A 25,688-nucleotide genomic window follows, 5' to 3' on the forward strand; every position below is an offset into this window, starting at 1 on the left:
ATTACCATTAGTATTATTAGCATTATGGTAATAGGAAAGTTAACAGTCTCCTTGAGGAGAAAAGACTTAATTTAAATGACTTTCAACAGGACCATGTCTTCAAAGTTTTTTGTGTCAAAATGACTAATCTGGACTGCACTACAGCTTGCACCACTGTAATAAGCTGCAATATTATTCTAAGTGGCTTGACAACATTATGTAAAGAATCCTTACAGAGAAAAACATTGTTCTTTTCCTTTCGCTTGATCTGGTATAATGTCTTAGCAAGTCTCCCTAAATGAAAAGTCTCGTTCTGAAGTCTTGTGACTAGTTGCATACTTGTTTGTCAAAATCAGCAAAATATTTAGCTGTAATATTGAAAATCTTTTAGATAATGTTAAGCCACACTTTTTATAGTCCAACACAACAAACTCTTCCCGACACTCCTCTCTCCAACTCTAGCTCACTTTTCCACCTATGGCTTCTCCAATCTCTAAATTTGATTCATATTCATGTGATGATTTATTTATTTATGCATATCTTACTTGTACTTTTGCATGTTTTACATCATAGTGTTACATCTTAATGTTATGATTTCATTAGTCCTACTTGCTCATATATTACATGGTCTTACATACTCAAGTTATGATTTCTGACGTGTGTCTCAGGAACTCAGGTTAAGTCATGGCTTATCATATTTTTCTATTAGGATCACGCTTCATCAATTGAAACAAGTGTTATATTTAGTAATCTAATTTTGCTGAGCAAAGTGATGATGATGATCAGGATTTTATTCATTAAACATTAATCACATTTTACATTATACCTTTTTTACTTTATACTCTTGTAGCATTGTACTTTTTTGGCATTAGGATTTGGCTTTTAGGATCGGCCTGCTGCATTGTCAAGGCCTGATATTCCCTGCGTGGATGGACGCAATGAGAATATGGCCCCCTGTTTAAAAAAACAAAGAAAGAAAAAAAAGGGTCTACAGTCTTGAAACAAAGCATTGTCTCACACCAGAGCAGGTCTGTCTTGGTGACAGCTTTGCGTTACAATGGCACTCTATTCTTTTCTTAACATTACTGTGTATTTCTAATCACTACAGCATGTTCAAATGTTACATGCATACTGTGGGGATAAATTATAAAGTCTGCAAAACATTGACTTTTACTGCCCTCTGGTGTTCTGTGAGAAAAGCACAGGAAAGAAGTAGTCTGCGTGTATTACATCTGCCCACATGCATGCACAGAACAGACAAATGATTGTGGGTTTTTATTTTAACAAGCATGCAGATTGATACAGCACAAATGAGCTTCAGATATTAGAGCAAAAGCTTCACACCGGTGTCAGATGCTCGTATACCTATGATGTAAGACATACTGCAGAAGTTGCATTAGCAATCCAATAGACAATATATCACATAACAAAATCCATGTGACAATTTACAAGGAAAAGCTATTTTCCAGAGCTGTCAAACTCAATATATAAATGGAACAGTATGTGAGCAAGATGTCACAGTCAAACAGAAAAAAATTTGGATTTCAACTTCTTTGAGCATTATAGTGCGTTTCAGTGCATTTTGTCAGCACTTTGGTCTACAACTGTACTGTTTTTGTTCATTCACCTCCCTTGTAGCGCTATTTTCAGCAGTAGGCATCTGTTTTCAGCAAAAAAACATAAAAAGTCACTCTACACTACAGAAACAGTGAGGAGCTGGTTGACATAGGCTTTTGGTAAACATTTGGCTGTATTATACATATTATTATTATTATTAGTAGTAGTAGTAGTAGTATTAAACATAACTTAATTATGTATGCATGTGTATATATATATGTGTGTGTAATATGTAAATAATTTGTACACACACGTGGGAGGGTCGTGCTGTCTCCACAGTCAAAGAATGTAATATCTAAAAGCTTGCAAACACTTCAAAACAACCTGTAGGAGTCCCCAGCACACCAGCAATGACAAGAGCCCTCCTGTACAGTGCTTAAATGCTGTTACCCTGTGGTATCGTGATTTATTAATCGTTACTTTATACACCAACTCTACTATATTTCACAGGAGAATATTGTTATTATTCTTACTTCAGCACATTTATCTGACAGCTGTAGTTAGTAGTTACTTTTCAGATTAAGTTAACATAAAAACATGTATTATATACTGATTTTATGATGATCATATACTTTTACTTTTGATACTTTAAAGTAGATTTTGCTGATAATACTTTTATACTTTTGTTTAAATAGGATTCTGAATGCAGCTTTAACTTCTTATAATTTAAGTATCTGAATACTTCTTCACCACTGCCTTTTAAACACTGCTAGGTGCATTTGTTGCTCAATGTGCTTGGCTGCCAGGTGTGTTCGTTGCAAGATGACATCAGTTATTTCAACATGTTTAGATTTGAGACAATCTTGCTGTGCCTACTTCGTTGGGAGGGGGAGGGTAGGTTGGCAAGAGGTGAAGACAATATAAAAGACAGAGCTCAAGGGAGATAAGCACCATAGGAGTCGGGTTTGGGCATTCAAGAGGAACTAAATGTAAGTACACTTGCATCTAGACTCTAAGTTTAACAGTAAGATAATGTAACTACCACCGATAGTTGTGGTCTATAAAAGCAAATGTGACGGGAGAATGTGCGCATTTGTATGTAAACTCTGACCCATATGAACATTTTGAAGACTGGAAATTGGTGATGCAGATGTTGAGGTGGTAAATTTAAGCCTTTTACATAATATCAAACAGTAATTATGGATCCACATTATCATGAACATTAAACCAGCAGTGTTATTTGTGCTTGCGCTTGTAGTCAGCCATAACTATTCCATAAGGATATTTCAATTTGGAAAGATATAAACCAACTCAAATCCAAACATTAAAATCCACTCAGTATTTCATCAGCGTTATCGGATGAAAAAATCCAATATTACGTGTAACATTAAATCATTGCATAACAGAGCGTCAGTATTTTTCATCATATATTTCTAGTCCAAACTGATGGAAGAGATATCTGCACACTTAGATCTATGCAGTATAGTCTTTGTGTGTAAAATCGCTCCAGTGATCACAACTGTGCTGCCAGGCATACTGGAGACACCATGTTGGCTGACACACAAACTTGCTTTCTTGAGTATTTAAGCTATTTGTGTTTGCAGTGGTGTGAGCCCAGGTGTGCCTTTACCCCCACCAGTAGCAGACATCTTCTCACAGTGGCATGCAATGACTTTTTTTGGCCTCAACCCTCAGGTCTGATCCCTTTTTGTAAGTTCCTGATACCATTCTGTTGCACTTACTACATTAACCGCAGCAGCAATGTGTTGCCGCTCCCAGCATTTTTGTTCTGCACCACACCCAAAAGCACCTTGATTGTGGTCTGAAAAATTCATTTTCTCCGTCTTCCTCTTGGTTGTTGAAATGAATGAAGTTAAAGATGAAACATTCTCCAGCATTTTAAGTGAGTGCATTTTTATCTCTACAATGTTTGTGAAAAAAAGGAAAGGAGCACCCACTGTCATAAATTCAAGGGCTACAGGCCTGCTAATGCAAATGCATCCTTGCCCCCCCCCCCCCCCCCAATAACAAACAGAGCTCATGAGAGTTTGCTCTGTACCTGCCTACCTCTATATGGAAAATTCTTCAACTCAACTCAAAATTGAATTGTTAGTTTGCGATCGTAGATTGGTTGTTTGTGGATTCCAACTCTGCCTCCATCAACTCTATGTAATCAATCATAATTATCTGAAAATGTCACGCATTGATTAATTAAAGGGCAGTGATTATTTGTTTCTCTTCTAGTCGCTGTATTTGGTCATGGATGATTTTGTTCGTGACAAATTAACTGAATGGGGTCTCACTGAGTGGATAGAAAAATTTGAAGGTAAAGTATAACTGTGCTTCTTTGTTCTTTCCCAATTAAAAGGAACATTTACAATTTTTAAATTTCACTCTTTAGCTTGTGCTGCAAGAGGGTAACTTTCTTTGAAAGATGAGGATGATAATTTTATATTACGATCAACACTTAATTAATGGATAAAATACTCAGACAGAACCGTTTGTGTTTGGCTAATGCGGTGAATCAAATAGCTGATAAATCAAAGTATTTCATCACAGTGTGCTGATATCATATAAATGTCCAATATTCCAATCATCTATACAATTAATCCAATATTCCCATAAAGGAATCCTGATCATTGATTTACAGCATTGTCCATAATCTCCTCACAAACTCACGGACGTTAAAGGGAGTGTTAACGTGTTAGAACAAATCCCCAAAGTCTGTGCACATAGAAAGCAGCCAAGAATTTCTCTGAATAACTCTGTTTAATTTTCATTATCAGTTTCGTTGTATATTAATCTCTTTTTAAGAGATTAACTGGTGTTCATTAGCATCGCATTGAGCATTGAGATGAGGATCTCAGCACAAGCAGCACTGAAATCAAGACTGAAAAGTAACCAATCATTGAAATAGAATCAAGACAATATGCACTCAGTTCATAAAGTTGTTGGCTGTGTGAGCCTGTCATGCTCTTAAAATAGTAAAATATACAGCTGTACCCACACCTGCTTCACTCGTTTTGAATTAGATCGCTGCAGCAGTTGGCAATTAATTCTTATTTTTGCATGAAAAAGATTCAACTGAACAATTTAAATTACAGCTGAAGGCGTTGACGAGGAAAGTTTGTACTGTCTTGAGAATGACGACATTGACAAGTTGTTGCCAAAAGTGGGACCAAAGGCAAAATTCAAGAGGAAACTCAAGGTTTTAAAGGTAGTGTTCTGCACTGTGAAGACACTTTAAACAAATACTGGATTTGGTCTCATAAACCTCACTTATTTATATACATACATTTATAATTTCAAGGAGCATCCACAAATTTTAATGAGATCAACATAGAAAAGGATTATAATATAATTTTGTATTTTATTTGGTCACTAGGAAGAACAAAACCCAGTGAATCAGGAAACAATTGATTCATCTGCTCAAGTAAGTTGAACAAAGTTTCAGAAAATTCATCCAAGGCATTTATTACAGTTTTCAGTGTCTGCTCAAAATTTTACATGACCTTGCACTTACGGTATTTTATCTGTAGTGTCACCAGGTGCATGAAGAAGCAGCTGATTCTTCACAGGTAAGGATCACACTGAATTTATCAGGCATGTAATCAGTGAAGGTGCCTCTATTCTTCATGCATATGCATGTGATGCACTTAAGTGAATATGCATAAATGTCCTTAGACAAAGTCATCTTTGAAGAATTGTCTCATTGGATCATGGTGTTGTTGGATGCTGCTTTGATCACTTGTTAGCCCTTTTCTTTACTCCAGTTCTCCGGGGGTTTGAAAGTCTCATCCCAGTTTGGATGAGAACGTAATTGCAAATATCATATGAATTGTTCTTTTGTCAAGTATCATGTGAATTGTTTGTTCAGGCCTGTACAATTTTGGGTAGAGGACAAAGCCTTTGTGAATATTTCTTTTCTTTAAACAGTGTGTTTATTTTTTCACATTAAATGGATACAAGAACTGCAAGACACATCAACCTGATCATGTAACCTTTCCTTAAACCCTCCCTTCTTTACGCTCTCCAACCTCCTACAATACATTAGCAAAAAAGAAGAAAAAAACAAGTAAATTCAATTAACTGTACATACACATGACTAATAAAAAAACATAATAAAGTAAAACAAATGTAGCTACAATGGAGGTGGGAATTTATGAGGTCACTCAATGATTACAGCACAGACCTGCCCACTTTTTTTTGTTTTTCATGTGAAAATGTTCATAAACAAACCTGAGAGGTAGCTTACTCTCACCAACGTTATGAATCAATTGAAAATTCTTAGTTCGACTTCCTCAGTTATCAGATTGATTACTGGTAACCAGTAATTAAGAAATGGCGCCACATGAGTGGCAGCTTGTTACAGCAGCTCCGACCGGTTTTGTTTTAATGTTTTCTTGTGTTTTTTTTATTTTCGTGTTTTTCTGTCACTAGTCTCGGTTGATCGTGCATACTTACAGATGTACAACTGGTTAGACTAGTGCGTTGTGTTTTATTCTTTTCTACCAAATTTTCCTAGCTGGGGATTAATAAAGTTGATCTTAACTTACTGTAAGGATATTAGCAATGAATGACAAGAGGTCAGTGTAAAAAAAAAAAAATCTCCCATTCCATCGATGTAGTTGGTTAACTGCTGCTGGCGGATCGAAGATGCAAGTGGCCCTTCCCTGAGTCGAGAAAAGTTGGATGTAGGATCCAGTGCTTAGTCATGCCTCTCTTTCTCAGTTTTCGCCACACACCATCATTACCTCTTGCTTGCAGACTTTGCACAGTAAGCCGTAGTGGAGCTTGATAACATTGTCCTTGTACATGACCTGGCTTTTGAATCTTGCTGCCCTCAGCACCATTTCTTTATCTATTTTATCCTGTGATACAGTGAGCTCTCTCCATTGGAGCCAAGGGTATGTTGAGAGTTTCTGAGAACCGTTTTTTTTTTTTCTCTCTTACACTGACCTCAATAGGTTGGTATCCCATTTTCCGATGAAAATTGTGATAGCTTTCATGATGTCTACACTGGTCACATTCTTGTTTGTTTTCTAAATCCATGTCACGAGCTAGCATGGCCCTTTTTTCCAGACTTCAGTATGTTCTTTTCCTCAAAACGCAAGAGTCGTACAACTTTTTAACTTTTTTTTAGTACAACTTTTTAAAGGATCTCATGGTGGTTAAAAGCAAATTATGAGATAGTTTGCGATGGAGGAGGAGTGATCACTCAGCTTTCCAAACTGAAAGTCTCTTAAATACAATTTCTTGATCAAATACTTAAGAATCAAATATTCATGTTCATCCTCAGGTTTCGCCGTCCACCAGTAACACAAGTGGTAAAGGTGAGAGAGACAGTATCTTATTGATTATATTTAGTGTTCATTGATATTTTCAAGGCAGTAATATTTTGCTTTAACTAAATTGTGACCAAGTTATAATATAAGAAACATACACCAAACGTTTCCTTCTGGCTCCTTTTTTATTAAATGAAAAAAATCCAACAAGCAAAGAGAAAGTTGGATCTACAGGGTGAGTGCAGCACATGGCAATCACCAACCAGAAAACAACGAAGTGGCACTACATGGGCATCATACACAGGTATTTATATTACCTTCTAAACAATTACAACCTACCATAGTGTTAAAACCTTTATTTAATGACATTTTGACTTGTATAATTAATGTCTGTCTTTATCTTGGTCTATTAACAGTCAACAGCAGGCAAGTTATGTACACCATAAATGCTTATTAAACTGCAGGTGTCCATAGCAACAATACGTATGCATCTGGCACTGAGGCCTCGTCTCTACTGCATGGTCTGGCTCGGCTGGACTGGATTGGACTGGACTCACTGCTGATAGTACCCCCTGCGTGTAGGGGGGGATTCTTACCTGATTGTCAAACAAATGAAAAAAAAAAGGTTCCAAGTGAGCCAAGTCTAGCCAAGCCATACCACACATTATATGTGAGGCATAAGTAAATAACTTAACCATGGCCTTTAACTAGATGATGTTTTAAACCCAGACAACTGATGGTAAATGGCTGTACTGTAAGCCAGATGATGCTCTTTGAGCCATGTGCTATTAACTTGGCAGATAAGTACCTCATGCTGTACATTTCTTTTCTCCTTTTTTGTTCAACAGGATGAATTAATGAATTGATGAATAAACTGGTATATGGTTCCTGCTCAACAAGTTTTTACTTTTACTCTTGACAGAAGGAATCATATTGTCTGATGTGAAAAACATCATGAGTTGTGTTCAGAAGAGACTACCTAACCAAGAAAACAAGCTCAATAAGTTCCTGAAGTAAGTATGAAGTTTTCCGTATTCCATAATTATTGTTATATGGCCATGGTTCCACTCCTGACCAGGGGCCAGGTTCACTAAGAGATTTTAAACTTCTCTGTAATGTTTTTTTAATTCTAACACATGACAATGTGCTATATGTTTGTAAACAGCACAATAAGGTACATGGGTGGGTATGATGTATCGAGGCTGAGAGGGAGCTCCTTAGAGGAAGACAAGTGTGCATGTTTTGAGTAAATGATGAGATAAATTTCACTCTTTTCCATCTTTAGAGACACAGTGAAAATAAAGACATGGTGTGCAGTAAAGCAGTACTATGCGCAATGAAGCACTTGTAATATGATGTAAAATGAAGGTCTTGGTCAATGTTTTTTTAACAACATATATACTGAAATGGACACAGCACTGAGTGTTGCACTGAGACAACACAATAATTCCTTGGTGGGGAGTGCCAATTTAGATTATTAATACATTTTAAAAGAGGCCCAATCTTCCAAAAATTGGGATGGATTTTCTTTTTTGATGAAAAATCCCAATCTTTGCAGTAGACGGCTGATTTGGTTCAGAATTTTTCTGTCACCTGTCAGGCCCTCAGTCAAAGTCTGCTTAGTCCTGAATACAATTCCAAAACTGCATTTTGTTAAAACTGCTTTAGTAGTGTTACCAGAAAAAAACATCAGGGGTATTTTTTTACTAATTGGTTGACTACATTATTTTTTATTTATTTAACATGTATTTATTTAATGCACATCTAAGTTAGGCTGAATATGTGAATGTTTACTGACTTTTAGTGGTGTTTCTTCTTGGATTACACCTGTATTTAAACCTGCAACAACAGATTTTTTTGCCCTCTTGGCCACACAACATCATCACCTTTTAAGTTGATATGCACATGTATTAGCAAACAGTTGCCTGTTCCCACATCCAAGAGATATGGAGCAGCTTTAGCTTAAGCATTTATTCTGAGTCATGTTTCTGCCCCCTGACAAATTTATATTTAATATCACTTTACTATTTGGCTTTGTTTTTGGTCTCCTCTCCACTCCTGAGGGGAACATCTGGCTCTGTAACTGCTAAATTCACCATGTTCACCAGCTACATTGCTAACAGCTGCTAACTTTAATTCTAGTGATAATTATGTGATCATTGCAAGCTCATCAGTGAGCCCTTTCACATGCAAGCAGTCATTAGAACCACTGTTAATATAAAAATATTGATAAAATCTTCTTTAAATGTGCTTGAGTAGGCTGTTTATAGACAAATGTCTTCCTGATTTTGACAACTCCTTACAGTGTTTGTATATTTCCAAAATTGATCAATTAACCCCTATTTAAACTCCTATACAACAACAGGGTTAAAATCTGTGATTTGAAGACAGACAAGCGGGAGCTGATTGGTGTCTTTGGTCGAACTGGAGCTGGAAAAAGCTCTTTGATAAATGCCGTCATTGGAGAGAAGAATCTTCTGCCCTCTGGGAACATCAGTGCGTGTACCTCAGTCATGATTCAAGTGGAGGCTAACATGCATAGCCCAAAGTATGAGGCAGAAATTGAGTTCATTACAAAAGAGGTAACCTGAGCTGAAGCTATTTGAAAAGTGAAGATATAGCTGCAAAACTATGGTTGCTGGATTTGTTGCATGCAGTTTAATTATACCAAGTTAAACATAATTATTCTTTAACTTTCCAGGAGTGGCAAGATGAATTGTGGTCCTCGATTAATTTCCTTAGCGATAATGCAAATCTGGGAAATGATCAGGAAGATGACAGTGATTACCGTGACACAGTTGACAAGCTTTCAGCACTGTATGGAGAAGAAGAATGGAAAAACAAATCCTCTGAAAACCTCATGGACAGCAAATATTTCAGAGAAGTTCATGAATTTCTCCACCACAGGACGAAGACTTTGACATGCGAATCGGTAAGAGGAAAATGGAAAAATGTTTTGTAATAACCCCCCTTCCTACCAATTGTCCCACATGCCAGATGCATCTCTCAAAATCACAATTGAAGCATACATACATAAACTTAAGTGCTGAATTTCTATGCCCTTTTATGTTTTCATTTATATAATGCAGCATTCATAGCATTTAACTTTCAACCAGATATCTAACTAACTGTAGTCTGTTAATGTTGGAACTAGTTACCAAATCCTTGTTACTCTGATATTTTAAAGCAAACAGTTGCCTTGTGGCAATTTTGGGACTCACTGTGTGTAGCCTTGTCTAAAATGAAGGGCCGGCGGGCCAAACCAGGGCAGGGCCCCGAAGACTTTCCCTTATTTTCAGATCACAATATTGACAGGCATGCGTTAAGGTCCTAAATGATTTTCCCTGAACACTGACTTGAATGTTAATATAAATAAAGTTACCTTTGCCTTAATTTTTTTAAATTGTTTATTGCAGGCTAAAGAGCTATCTGCAAAACTTGTCAAATACACAAGAACAGACAGTGACGTCAAAGACGTAAAGAGGTGTTATTGGCCACTGGTGAAGTGTGTGACTGTCAGGGTGCCTAATAACGATCTTCTCCAGCATGTCACACTTGTGGATCTTCCTGGAAATGGGGACCGTAACAAGAGCAGAGATAGAATGTGGAAAGGGGTAATTCATTCACATACACTGCTGTTTATTCTGCCATCTGGAAACTGTTACATCACGTTACTACAAAGCACTGGCATTAACTTATGATTTCCTTATTATTATACCCCCCTCAGGTTGTTGGAAGTTGTTCTACTGTGTGGATTGTGACTGACATTAATCGAGCAGTAGCAGAGAAAGAACCCTGGGAGATCTTGGAAAGTGCCGGCAGCCTCATGGGAAATGGTGGCGAGTGTCAGCAGATTCACTTTATCTGCACCAAGACAGATGTTATTGGGGATTCAGATGATCAGTGAGTGATTTAAGATGCAAAAGTAGAGACTTACATATAACATGTGTACGAGTTCATTTCTTACTATAATAGCTCACCCCAAATCTTCTTACCTGTAGCGCTATTTATCCATCTAGATTATTTTGGTGGGAGTTGCGACTTCTGGGGATATCGGCTGCCCTCTCTCTAATATAATGGAATTAGATGGCACTCGGTTTCTCCTGTCCCAGCTTGTTTGAAACATGTTGCCGGCATTAGATTCAGAATAAGCATATATTTACTAAAGTCAATGAAGCTGATGAGGTAAAACATGAAATATATTGTCTTTGTGCTGTTTTCAATTGAGTGTATGTTAAAAAGGACTACCAAGTTATCACATTGTGTTTTATTCATATCCCAACTTTTGCAAACAGGGTTGTCGAAACCATTTTCTTCCTACTGAACTACACCTGCCAACCATGGCACTGCACAGAAGGAAGCCTGTATCTACTTTACTAACCCTAGTCTGACATTGCTAGCTTGTGGAGATTAGTTTATAGCTATCTGATTCTGTCAACTGACACTACAGCTCAGCCGAGGAGGACACCATTCTTGTTGACTTACTGTGCCATGAGCCTGAGCCTCTCATCCACGAGTTTGCAGAATTTTTTATTTTACTTTTTCTAAAGAAAAGTAAATTGTCTCAGCAAAAGATTATTGTTTGGCAAAACTTTTAAAAGTTTATTTCAAACCGTAAGACTTTGATTTAAGGTTCGAGTTGGCTCATATCTTTTACAATCAAAACTTTCTTGTGGAATAGTTATGGCTCACTACAAGCCAAGTACAAATAAAACCATTGTTTGAATGTTTATGATGACCTCGATTTATATTTAACATTTAATATTAACTGAAATTAAAATGTGTGAGAGGCATCATTATACAATTTGGCCTCAATTCACCACCTCACCGTCAGTGCATTAGAAGCTTATAGGATCATAACCAGTGGTCTCAGTTATAAATGAGACCACTGGTTATGATCCTATTTAGGATAAGGCATTTTCTACAAAAATAAGAAATGAGAGTTGACATGATCAGAACCGTATCCAGGTTTCTGTGTCTGTGTAGGTCTGTCAACACGTTTTGTTTTGTGGCGGTCTGAACTATGCCAGATTTTGCTTCTCCATCTCATCACTTGTAATGGAGAACAAGTGAGAATACAGTTTCTGATATGCGTTATATTCCTGAGGTCATACTTCTATTTTATTTATTTATTACATTACATCGTTTGCCATCATATTTCCTGTTTTTTTCTGACTACCTACCATGTAATTTGAGTTAACGACACACCTAGGAGCATTGCAGAGAGTAAGTTTTGTAAGAGTTAAGTAATTTGGTGCCATTATAAGCTAACTGAGACACTGTTCAAGTGGTACACTTTCAGTTAATTAATTCCAATCTATTGATTTTATAGCCTAGAAAGTCAACAACTGCTTATAAACTCAACAAAACTAAACTAAAATAGATGTTTCCGCCTCTTCTTTTCCTCATAATAACCAGATCAGGTTTCTTTCTTTCCAGAAAACTACAGGAAATTAGAGACCTGTAAAGTTTAAATTTTTCCAATATGAATGCCAGAGTTAGTAGAAACAGCTACAGGTTTAATTCATTTTGACTTTGGTGAGAAGAAGACTGTGCGCAAAAAAATGTTTGAATTTTAGGTTGCAGTCCTCCGCATACTGTATGAGGTGCCACCTGATGCAAATCTTTTCTTACAGTTCAGCAGCTGGTGTTCGTGCACACATATTTAAAATCAATATGCAAGCCAAGGAAATACTGAACAAAGAATTCAGACTAAACAAGATTAAGGTGAGTTTTATAGATTGACAGGAAATCTAACACAAATATTGTCTACAACTGCAATGCTTTCTTAAAACCTTTTTTTCTTCAGAAACATTTCAGTGATGACTGTTTCAAAGTGTTCACAGTGAGCTCCAAAGAGTTTCTAAAGAAAAAGCTACTGGAACCAGAGGAAACTGGTGGGTGAAGTCTTCAAATGCGAGCCCTTTGTGAATAATGCTCAAATACACATTTTATTTTATTTTATATAAATTACTTTAATTCAAACAGGAATTACTAATCTGCTTATGATATTTGTGTTCAAGTATGTAACGTAAATATGTAAGATGCAACCTACTTTTTACAGAAATACCCAAACTTCAGGAATTTCTGCAAAGTCTCAATGACTGTCACTCAGAGACACTAAACTATGTGTGTGGAGCTTATGGGATTCTTTCCCTGATTCAAGCTGCCAGCTGCAGGGACGTGGTATGATTAAGTAACTTCTTTCATTGTTTTAATTGTCATTGATGTTTACGGAAACAATATTTATTGCAAATAAGTAAGCTTAAGTAAGCTATGCCTAAACTGTGATAAAGTTGTGGTAAAGTCAAATGACCTCTTAAATCTATGTGGAGTAACTTCAATGTAATGGCAATAAAACACTGATGTACATGTAGTGTTGTCACCGCTAAAGAAGTTTTGGCCATCGACATAGATTCTCTGAATTTTTTTTGTTTCAGAGCAGCTGTATAACAACAGTAACTAAAGGGTGGTCCTAACAACAACAATTAAGTAGCATTGTATTTTTATTGTTTTAAATGCTGAATGTCTTGTTTAATTTCAGGCTGGTAAAAAAGCAGATGTGTGCACAGACCTTGAAGAAAACATGAGGCATGAACTTGATAAAGTCAGAAAGACCTTGGAGGAGACTTATAAGGCTTTTGAAAAATGCCTCAGTGAGGGGGTTGAAAAATCAAAAAGTTCATGCCAAAAAGTCTTGAGGTCTTTCCTATATCCAGTACGTATTTGAACTATAATTACATCAAAGCAATGATTTTGTACTTCATCTGAATGATAGCTCTCTTTACATGTTTTCTGTTATGTTTCAGAAAGGGATGAAAGGTGGTGCTTTTCACAAGATACTGAAGTGTTTGGTTGAGAGTGACGGCGTCCACAAACCAAAAAACAAGAAACAAATGAACCTCAATGTGAAGTTGGCTTCGTACTTGACTGATAGCATTGATGAGGAATTCAAGAAGACCTTCCCGTAAGGAATGACTTACTGAGAACATCAAACCCGGTTGGCCAATTTAAAAAGTATTAAGTGTCGAGAATAAATAAATTCTATATTATACAGTTATACAAAGATAATATGTTCATACAGATGACATTATTGACATCCAGTCTTGTCAGTGCCACCTTAATGAAACATTTCAACTGTTGATATGTTTCAGAAATCAAAGTAAAAGTGGACCATTCAACGGGGTCATCTGTGCATTTTCACTTGACACACAGAGACTGATTCAGAAGTACAAAGATGTCGAACTGCAACTGATATTTCTCAAGACAGAGGTGAAAGATGAGACTAATGGCTTCCTATCCATTAGTACATTATCAAGCTAAAAAGCCTTAAATATATTACCTTGACATGATTTAAAAAATATGTTGATCTGTATTTTTTCTAAGGAGGAAAAAACTAAGACAGAGCTCAACAAAACCATCCGAGAGGTAAAGAAAACAATCTACAGAAGTCTGACGTCGACAATCGAGGAGACCATGAAAGAATGCTATCAAAGTACGATAGGAGACGTACACGTACAATCAGACAGTATAACAATACATGTTTACATTCATTGTGATTGAGCAGAAATTGTCTTTTTATTGTAGATGCAGCAGGATTTAAAGGATTAGGCTCACTGGGAAACATGAGGACAGCTATTGAGAAGCATGTACATTATTCAAAGGACACCATGTTTGACCAGGCTAAAGACTGTATGTTGAAGGAGCTGAGATCTTTGAAGGTTTGTTACATTTTATAGTATGTCATACAGTGATGACATAGTAAATATGTTTGCTGTACATCTTAATCCAGTGTTCATTACATAAAGGCTTTCTCTATATTCAAGTGAAAAATCCTGAAAACTGCTTTTGCTTATAAAACACTACAAACACTTACAAACATGCAACATCATTATTAGTCAAACAGAAACATGCAAAAGCTTATATAGCTATAAACTATTTTTCCCTGTCTGAGCAGCCCTCTGAATGTACAGTGATTTAAGAGTTAATTCATGTAGCATTCAGTTAATATTGAACACAATATTTGACTGTATGAAAGAAGTGATGAAGATTTTGATGCTGAATTAGGAGTACATCCTGAAGACGCTTGAGGAAACAATGCAGAAATCAATCGAGCTGTCACTCAAGACAGTTGGTGACTCAATCCCAGGTAAAGGAAATGTATCAAAATAAAGATATGAAAATGATGATAATCACATAAAATACTGTGATTATTTTATTAAAATGAATAAGTTGACAGTCTCCCAGTAGTGCATTTAATAGTGCACTCATCAACTTTTTTTTTTTTTTCCAAGATGTCACAGTGGAGCTTGCAAAGGTGAAGAAATACTACGATGGCCTGATCGTGAGTCCAGGTGAAGAAACACTAATTTGGTAAAACATTTGTGAAAATGTCGACATTATGGCCTCATTGCGTTATGTCCAGGTAATGCCTGTTATAAGATGCACTTAATAATGCTAACAGTGCTTTGTATTACGTTAGCCCTGAATCTGCAAGAGGCGCAGGAGCTGAACTTCATCCATGACATGTGAACAGTTGCGTTTTAGTGAAATCCATTGATCCAAGCTAAGCATTCAAACAGATAACAGAATCGATCACATGACAGCCCGACTGTCATTACTTGTCAATGTCTCAACCTTGCTGTTTATCTGTCTGGTGGAAGTTTCAGGTTTGCTCAGTGGATAGAAACAGCAGAAGCCCGATTACCCACTGAGGGTTCTAGTTGTTATCCTTTTCTCGTTTGTGTTGTGTTTTGATACATACTTCGTTGTTACTTTCATGCAGAAAGAGTTCGGATTTTATTTTATTTTTTATTTTTTGGGGGGGAAATTTTCCCTTTAAGGGATTAAAAAACAGGGAAAATGTTTGGTTTTCATGGAACTAGTCCTAACCACAACGATGATGTCCCAGAGACTTTTAGTGTTTAATGATTTTATTCTTGAATATATTTTAATGTTTTTCTCTTTTTTTATTATTTTATTATTAGTTGATTTGGGTGTTTGCACTGCAATTTCAGGGATTGTATTGGTGTCTGCCTTAAACGTAGAACCTTGATTACATGCTGAAGGTTGGATTTGACATAGCCTTTAGCCTTTTTAAAAGATGGTCTTGAATGAGTATGTTTCTTTCATTTCTTTTGTTTTAAGGTAAAAGAAAAAATGGTTTCTGTGTGTGTTATGAGATATGAGATATCAGATATGAGAAACGTAGAAAACTAGATGATAGTAATCAACCAGTAAGTCATTCAGTTATTTAGTCAACAATTGTTGTGTTTTCATGTACGCTGATTCTAAATGTGTAAGTGTGTTTGACATGATATACTGGCAAATAAACCTCAGTGAAGTTCATGTTTGAGTCAAAGTGTCACATGTAGTTTGGCGTCTTTATTGTTAAGATGGAAGCAAATGAGTTTCCAACTTTGCTCTTGTCTAATTCATACCTAAAACTCCTATAAGTTCTCAACTGAAACAATTTTTTCTGACGTAAATCTACATTACCGTGCCAGTGAAGTCAGGACAGTGACTTTTCATTTTGGCATAGAAAACAAAACCTGAGCCTGACACCTGAAATGAAACAGGAAACATTGTAATTGAAACGCTTGTATTGGGAAAAGTTGTATTGAAAGTGAACCGTGTTTTGGCACCGAAAAACGCCACAGGTGTGCGATGCCAGAGGCTTCAGAGCGCACCTCGGGTTCTCGTTAGTATGCGGATTATATGGAAATCACGCTCTCTTTGCCCTCCCTCAAACCTCAACCCTTCATGCCAAAATGGGGACAGAGAGTTGAAAGTGAAATCCACTGTCACTGAAGAAAATCTGTCAGTGTAAAAAACAATTAAAATGGAAAAAAACTGACCTGAAGAAAGAAAAATCAGAAAAGAATGAGACATCGTCTTTGAAAAACACGTCGTCATGCAAAAAATGAGATCATTTTAAATGCCTGTTGTATTTTTCTGCTGAACCTTTTTCAGTGCCAACACTAACTTAATCATCAGCATATTTCCCCCCCATTCATCAGTCAGTGCACTGAGAGAGTGCTGACAAGGGGATGCCTTTATGAATCATTATATACAGTAAATGGAAGCAAATGACAAAATGTTGCTCAGACCAGTGAATGGAACATTTAAATTAATCCCACAGTGGGAAGATTGGCAATGTTAGAGCTGCAAAGAGGATATTCTAATAGTAGGAGGCATATGATAAATAAATAAACCATATACTTAGTATAGTGATGGAACTGTTAAAGGAAAGGATAGAAAGAAAGGATAGAAGCACCATTCCATGCAAATTTTCATACCATCAGCAAGCCTGAAATATTACCACAATGCAAAACACTTGGCACCGAGCTTGGAGGTCAGTCCTTCCACAGCCTTTGATGCCACCATGAAAAACCATCACACTTGAACAGTAAGTCTAACTGAGACAGAATAACCAACTCAGATGAATAACAGAGTACTGCAGGCCGTGAAATACATTTGTGTCCAGAAGTGATAAATAATGTTAACATTGTCATTTACAAGTGTTGTTGTTTTTCGTCAGGTTCAGACAGGTTCAGCAGAGGTGTGTTGTTATTGATTCAGGAGGAATGGTAATGACAGGTGCACTTGTATTATGTTTGTTATTTTATTAAAGTTCCACTTACTGATGCAAGAAAATGGGACATGCAGACACAAATAGGAGCCACATGCATGGACATGCATCATTAGGACCTTTTTTTTTACTACTGCTTATAGGTTCAGAGGTTTCTCACTACTCAAACCAGTTCCTTTATTACTGTGCAAAAAATAAATTAAATTTAAATAAAATTTACGTTGCTACAAAAGGTAGAAAAATTCTAAAGAAAAGATTACAGAGAAAAAGAACATTAATATCAGTGGCATGGCATCACTCTACCACATTACGTTGCAGTAAAACATCCTGTGTTATGCAGGTGGCTGGCCAACGCCTTAAGGGTAATTCCTCTTCAGGATCAACGGTGAGCATTTTTTTGTAATGGGTTTGTCTGTTTTGGGTGTGTGCAAGTTATAAAAGATGTGTACACGCGATAGGAACAATGTCAACTGACAAGCTTCGCTGAAATTTTTTTAAATTTTATTCACTTTATTGATCCCAAACTTGGAAATTATTCTCTGCATTTCACCCATCACTGTAAACACACACATGCAGATGCAGTGAACACACAGGAGCAGTGGGCTGCCGCATCAGGCGCCCGGGGAGCATATGGGGGGGTTAAGTGCCTTGTTCAAGGGCACATCAGCCGGCTCCCAAGTTTCTCTGCCAGGGAGAGAACCGGCGACCCTCCGGTTACCCTCCTTCTCCAACCTCTAGGCCACGGCTGCCCCAAAAGCAACCCCCCCCCCCCCCCCCCAAAAAAAAAATAAAAAAAGAAAAAACAAGCTTTCTGACAGGTCCTCCAGAAGTTTGGGATTCTGTGATTGCAACACTAATGTGCAGAAGAAAACCTTCAGATTTATGTAGGAAGTACTGATTTCTACATTGAAAAATCCAAATCAGAAGCACCGTTAGGACCACTGGTCAAGAAACTCAACCGTTGAGCTTTCCAACAGATACGTAATGGTGTAATGCATCGATGAAGTTATCTTCTCTGGCAGCGTTCTCAGGCTGTTGCTGTGTGCCAAAAACACAACAACTGCTGTCGCAAGTGGTCAGTGTCATCTTGTAACCCCCCCTGGCCCACATGGAAATAGAGCTCTTTTCTCCAGATGTATTCTCCATCTTTATTTTACTGATCTGGTGAGACATTTAATCCAGAAGTAGTCATGGATCATGTGCATGAGCTGTTCATCATCTTGTGGAAGCCAGTGATGGTAGAGGCACTCAGCTTCTTTAAGTGAAGTTTCCAATACAATGTAAAAATAAAAGTCCTGCGTTTAAAATCCGAGTCAAGTAGAAGTACAGATCAGCAAAAATGTTCCTCAAAATATCAGAAATAATTTAATCAAAACTGAAGTTTGTTCCAAAGATATATGTTCCTGTGACTGATACAACACAACCCTGATCCAAAAAAAGTTGGGACACTTTTTAAAACATTAATAAAACAAAATGTGGTAACAAGTGAGAGTATCATGACGGGTATGAAAGTCGCTCACAAGCGAGGATGGAGCGAGGTTCACCACTTTGTGAACACATGATTGTGTAAAGAATATTACTACATGGGCTCAGGAACACTTTGTAAAACTGTTGTCCGTGAACACAATTCATTTTAAAATGATTGTATTCAGTAAAATGTAGTGTAGTGGAAGTATAAAGTATCCTAGTGTAGTATCAGTGTAAATGTAATTAGCAGCTAATCAGGTTAGCAAGGCAGCACTAATGCAAGAAAATGGAGCATGCAGACACACAGATGGGCCATAAATATGTATAAAAATCATTAGGATTTTTTATGATACTTCTTTCAGTCCTGAGCCTGATAGCTGCTCTTTTTAGTTTCTGTTTCGATACTGTGGCTGACCTCGTATGCCTTAAGGTTTGCTTCAGGGTGAACGATTTGCATTCCATTTGCATGAGTTTGTTTTGTGTCTGCACTGGTGGTTAAGTTGTAGTTATACCATGCAACTGCAAGTTGGACTCATGAAACCATGTAACGTCTGTCAGTGCAGGGAAGGGACAGCTGTAAAAAAAAAAAAAGCCTCAAGTGTCCAGGGCACCAGAGGAGTGGGCTAACTTGAGTTCAAGTGGGAAAAAAAGCGTAAGTACATATCAATAAGCAAATACTATATTGTTGCCTTTGATGCATCACGTTAAATATTCTACTGCACAAATCAGAAATGGTGGTTACACGGATTTTTGATTTATAACAACAGCATTAGATACGATAATTAATTTGGGTTGTTTTTTTTATTCAAGGGAACATATATACAGAAACACAGACTGGAGGTTTATGGAGTCTGTAGTTTCAGCACCAAAGAGAAGTCTTTCTGTCTTTACTACAGGCGTGGTTCCTCCGAGTCAGACTTGTTTTTCTTGCAGTGCCATTAAATGGAAATATTCCATTCGATGTCTTGTGCATCATTTTATCAACATTTCACAAAATGTCACCCTATAATACAGAAGACATACAGAAGAAATTGATACGGAGAGACAGAAAAGTCATTTAAGTGTTAGATAGGCACAGAAAAACAAGGAACAAAGTTTGATAGTTTTGGAGCAGCGATTGAGAAACCGACACCTCTGAGGTCCGACACCTTGCAATTAAATTCATTGATTCAAGTAAGTGATTGTGATTTTTCAATAATACTTGCAAGATTATCCAATGCTGACCATTTTTACAGTGAATCAACATGGAGACATCAGACTTTGTCCGGGACAAATTAGCTGAATGGGGCTTCAGTGAGTTCGTGCAGAGATTTGAAGGTACTGTATTACTCTTCAGCTTCAGTTAAGTCAGTGTTACATCTGCAATTAATGACACTGAAACTGCAGCATAATGATGTCATATCCTTGGTTTTTGTATATGTGGGTAACTTGTGAATATGTGACAGCTTTATACTTGTATCTTCAGTATTCCAAAATGAAAGGAAATCATAATTTAGAAAAACAGGATAAAGGCTGCAACTAATTACTAACTAGTGAAACTACTCAAGTCTTTGTCTTTGCTCAGTGTACAATTGATCAACAATAATGTGTAAAATCAATTCAAGTAATAAGCACATGTAGACGTCTCCCCCATGTGCTATGATCATGGGGGAGACAAGGTGTGATTGGGCCGTGTAGCAGAAATCTCATAGTGTTCAGCGACTGATCTCTGCAGCTTCATGCACAGAAATTTAAAAGTGTGTATTTATCACGGCACTCAGGTATTTAGCAAGGTAGCAAGGCTGGACTGACATGGACCACGAAGTACACAAGACAATCTGGCACATGACAGGGGAGAGCCAGACAATATATACACGAGGTAACAAGTAACAGGTGGAGACAATCGGGGGGAGTCAAGGGCCTGAAACAAGGGGGAAGTTAGGTTTCACAATAAAACAGGACATGCTAGACAAAAACATGACGCCAGTGAACAAAAACAGACATGACGGGACATGGCAATATTCAGTCAAACATGATGTCACATTGACTCATAACAGTTCACTAAAAATGAAAGAAAACAAGATCTTGTGTGTTATCAAGATTTATTAGTGTCTTTTTCGTTGTCCATTTCAGATGAAGGCATTGACAAAGAGACTTTTTTAGGTCTTGGAGATTTGGGCAACATCAATGTCTTGATTCCTAAAATTGGACCAAGAGTAAAATTCAGAAAGCGACTCAGAGAATACCTACAGGTAATGTGCTCTTCTAATATACTGTCATTTGAAAACATGCTTGTTGTCCAAGGTTACAGGAGCTTAGGTCTGAGATAAAGTCATCTTACATAGAAATGTACACAAGGAGGATATACAGCACCGTTGACAGAGTCAGTGCAGGAAATTGTTCTTTTTCCAGACAACTCAACAACTGAATTATTTGCACTTTTGTGTCAAAAAGAATTAGCATCCTCTCAGCTCTGGAAACTTGCAGCTGCCATAGCCAGTAACCACAGGCCGTAGAGAAAAAGTACTTTCACTTGAATACATTCATGTTTCAATCCACATTAAGGTAAATAAAAAGCTGGAGTTAAATACCAGAGGGTCACCAGAGTTAAAGCAGATTGGTTGCAGTGCATAGCAAATGTTCCACAGAGTTCAACAGTAGGAGAAAAGACAGTTGATGAGTGTATGGTAATACTGATTTTGCTTAAGCAGCAATATAATATATAATAACCTGTAGTTATGGGGTTAAAAAACCTTTTCCATTTCTACAAACAAAACAAAGCTCAGTTGCCGTGTATTTCACATGATATACTGTATATACATTCTAATAATGATTCATTGAATATCAATGATACACTAGAATTGGTTTAAGCAATAAAATAATTGTCTGTCTCCCACTTCTGCAGTGCAATTCCATGGAGACGTGTGATTTTGTCCGGGATAAATTAGCTGAGTGGAATCTCAGTGAGTTGGTTCAGAGATTTGAAGGTAAAATACTATTCTGCTTTGGTGGGCACATCCTGTGTATTGACATTAGTTAAGATTATTTGTTTCATGAAAAACAACGGCAGCACCATGAAAACCATATCTTTGCCATCTCTTTTTTCAGATGAAGGCATTGACAAGGAAACTTTCCTAAGTCTTGAGGAGTCAGGCAACTTGAATGACTTGATTCCTCAAATTGGACCAAGAGTAAAATTCAGAAAGAGACTCAGAGAGCACTTACAGGTCATGTGCTACTAGATATTAAGACACTTAACACTGCATTCAGTATTCATTTTACAGAAGCTTTTACGTCTCACATAGCAAGTACCTGAAGCCAGAAAGTGAAATAAGTCTTGAATTTAAGCATGTGTCCCCACTGCAGGCTCTGAAAAGAAGGCAAACTGATACCCCTGAAATGACGATGGACACGGAAACAAGCACAAACTCAGACCAAGAGGACGACCCTGAAACGGTTAGTGCTGTGACCACACAAGTTAAAGGAAGTGTAGAACCCAAAGCTGGATTTAAAAATAGTCGAAGTCAGAGCAAGTTTAATGTCGTCTAGAAGTTTGTGAGACTGGGAGCTCAAACTTTGCCTGCATCACAAATGATATTTGTTTAGAAACTGACATGTGTTTTATCAGTCTTCTCATTTAACTCTACAAGAAAGCCAATAAGCCTACTTCCCAAAGTAGGACTTGTGCAAACCGTCATCAGATGCAGAAATATTAAGCACATGCAAAGTCAATGTGAAGGACTACGACTTGACCAGTCAGAGGTTATGGCATTATTTTTGAACATCATTTTATGCTCATAATGGTTTGATAACTCACTTTAATACCGCATTTTTTGAGTACTTGTGTTGTGCAGTGACACTAAAGTTGAATCTAATGTGCAGGACTCCATTATATTTCCGTGGCACTTTGAGTCCATGTCAACATCTGACACTGATCGTGATAATGAGATGGTAAGAAGTTACACTGTATAAACATATTCAGGACCTTTTCTGGATTCTTCTCCAGGGGGTTTACTTCTCCCATTTGTTGCGCATATGTTATTCTCCTCTCCCACCTCAATAGTTACCGTTTTTTGAACTTCCTAAATCCTGTTTTTCTGCAGGAATAGCAGCTTTTCCTTATGCTTTATTTATTTTAAACTCTGCATGGATTTTCACTTTTGTCTGAAAATGAAGGTCAAAAACATTTTTGCAAACATAAAGTCCTACTTGAGAACAAATACGTCGACAAAAAATAGGGAAAGCTCATTGAATGTGCTGCTTTGACATCAGCTGCAGGTAGGTACTGGTATTCTGTTTTGAACCCTGTTTTTTAGCCAACATTTGTTTACATTTTGGCAAATATAGCACCAATACTGAAGAAACCTTAAAAATCTGATGACGTGGCAAGTCTCTTTTTCTCTATGATTAATGCAGAGATTTACAGATGTTTAAATGTGATGGATATCCCCTCTAATGTTAATCCCATGCAAATGGGACTGTTTCCTAAAACACATTTCTTCAAATCATTGCGTTCACATCTGAAAACATTTGATATGTCTTCGCAGAGTGAGGAGCCAGGAACGTCCAGCAGTAGCTTAAGTACCAGTTTGCTGGCTGTGATACTCTTCATCGTGCGTCACCATCTAACTGCGGCTGTGGGTGACTTAATGGCTCTACTGAATTTCCTCTGCCCTAATTTGGTTGTTGCATCTAAGTATCTCTTTGATAAGATTCCTGCCTTGTCTACCATGTTTTATTGTCATGTCTGTAAAAACTACATGGGAAAAGATCCTGGCGATGCCTCTTGTTTGCAGTGTGGCACAATGTTCAACAAAAAAAACAGTACTAAGCGTGGACACTTCTTTTTGTCTGCATCGTTGAAAGACCTCCTGAAAGTCGTCCTTAAGGCTCATGGCGCTGAGTTGTTACCTAAAACAGTCAACAATGGGAAAGACATTAAAGATGTGATGGATGGGAAGATGTACCAGAATCTGCTTAAACAAGGAACACTGGCGGCAGATGACCTTACACTGTAATGGAATTGTGATGGCGTGCCAATTTATAACTCAGCAACTTACTCAATTTGGCCCCTTCAGTTTACGATTAACGAACTTCCTTACACACAAAGACAGGAAAATGTGATAGTCGCAGGACTTTGGTTTGGCACAGAAAAACCTACGATGAACACATTTCTAAAGCCTTTCATAGATGAATGTCGTGATTTAGCCCAAAATCCCTTTCAGTGGATGGACAGCAATGGCACACTTCACTCCTCAAAAGTCTTCTCCTTGGTTTGTTCCTCTGATGCCCAGGCGAGGCCACTCCTTAGGAACTGCAAGCAATTCAATGGAGAATACGGTTGTGACTGGTGTTTACACCCGGGCATGATGATGAAAAAAGGCCGTGGATCAATGAGGTCCTACCCATATGATGAAAACAAACAAGAAGCAAGGTCAAATGAAATGTTTCAGGATAACGCAACACAGGCTGAAGAGTCTGCAAGCCCAAGAAATGGAGTGAAAGGATTCTCCTTGCTGTCCAGACTTCCCTCATTTGACATTGTTTTTGGATTTGTACCCGAGTACTTGCACTCAGTTCTGCTTGGCGTGTCCAAACATCTTATGTCTCTGTGGCTGGACCAAGTCAACGCTCTGAAACCTTGGTATGTAGGTGACCAGATTTCACAAATGGACTCCCATCTTCTCCGTCTAAAGCCGCCATTAGAAATAACCAGATCTCCACGATCACTCATGTGTAGGGACAATTGGAAAGCGTCAGAGTGGCGAGCATTCCTTTTATTTTATGCTATCAGTGTCCTGCCAGGTGTCTTGCATCCTCAATTTCTGGAACATTATTTTCACTTGTCATTTAGTATTCACATTCTGCTACAAGAATCAGTATCCCAACATGACCTTCAGCTAGCCTGTGAGTCCTTGGTACGCTTTGTAAAATCCATGGAATTACTCTATGGCGAAGAAAACATGTCTTTCAACTGCCATCAGTTAATCCACTTATCTGACAGTGTTCTGAACTGGGGGCCTCTCTGGGCAACATCAGCATTCAGTTTTGAGAGAAATAATGGAAATTTAAGGACTCTGCTTAAAGGCATAAATGATGACCCTCTGCAAATTTACCAGAGGTTTCTCATTTGGCAGCACTTGCCCAGACACCTAAGTTCTTTTGTTTATAACCGACAGTCAGACTTTGGTGAGTTGTTGGCCAAGCTCACACCAGGAAGCGATGGCAGTGGCTCTGACACACCCCTTGGGCAATCACGCCATGTAGATCTCACAGGATCCACAAAACTAGCAGTACAGGAGCTCTTAAATCGACCAGTTCTTGTCAAATCAGTCGAGGCTTATGACAGCTTCTCCAGTGGACACACTGTTTATCACTCCGCAAGCTGCAAAGAGTCAGACTGTGTCATTAAACTCAAGAATGGCTGCTGTGGAGAAATACAGCTGATGTTGCCTTTCAAAGAGAACTGTGTCTGCACATCCAGCTGTCTGTGCCAGGCTGCTCCAATTGTTGTGGTCCGCCTGTATGACGTCAAGCCTAGCACACTGTTCAAAATACATCCGAGCAACGCATCCAAGCCTATCTTTGTAAGAGTCGAAAAGACGGATCAGACTAAAGCTTTCTTCTTGGAGGAAATCAGGTGTAAATGTATGTATGTGGATGGTTGGCTTGTGCCGCTACCAAACACGTATGAGAGATATTAGGGTCACTGCAGGCCTAACGCACTGGCAGCAGCTTTTTTTCGCCATAATTCCTGTTTATGGCAACAGAAAACTTTCAAATGTGATCTGTTACTTTGTACAGTAGGTGCAATAACCAGTCAACGTTTC

General features: G+C 37.8%; 1 protein-coding gene across 1 annotated transcript; it reads left to right on the plus strand.

Annotated features, from left to right (window-relative positions):
• Positions 1 to 2,464: 2,464 nt before the first annotated feature.
• LOC121620689 (nuclear GTPase SLIP-GC-like) lies at positions 2,465 to 16,175 on the plus strand. Its single transcript, XM_041956849.1, has 22 exons — positions 2,465 to 2,525; positions 3,781 to 3,862; positions 4,641 to 4,753; positions 4,922 to 4,969; positions 5,076 to 5,114; positions 6,836 to 6,869; positions 7,033 to 7,125; positions 7,744 to 7,834; positions 9,187 to 9,403; positions 9,523 to 9,753; positions 10,238 to 10,435; positions 10,549 to 10,724; positions 12,458 to 12,548; positions 12,631 to 12,718; positions 12,886 to 13,007; positions 13,366 to 13,539; positions 13,631 to 13,788; positions 13,976 to 14,093; positions 14,208 to 14,316; positions 14,409 to 14,542; positions 14,889 to 14,970; positions 15,116 to 16,175. Exons 2-22 carry the CDS (start codon positions 3,796 to 3,798, stop codon positions 15,196 to 15,198), a joined length of 2,466 nt encoding a protein of 821 aa, XP_041812783.1. The 5' UTR covers positions 2,465 to 2,525; positions 3,781 to 3,795; the 3' UTR covers positions 15,199 to 16,175.
• Positions 16,176 to 25,688: the final 9,513 nt, after the last annotated feature.

The sequence above is a fragment of the Chelmon rostratus genome, chromosome 17, assembly GCF_017976325.1.
Source record: "Chelmon rostratus isolate fCheRos1 chromosome 17, fCheRos1.pri, whole genome shotgun sequence".
Lineage (NCBI taxonomy): Eukaryota > Metazoa > Chordata > Actinopteri > Chaetodontiformes > Chaetodontidae > Chelmon > Chelmon rostratus.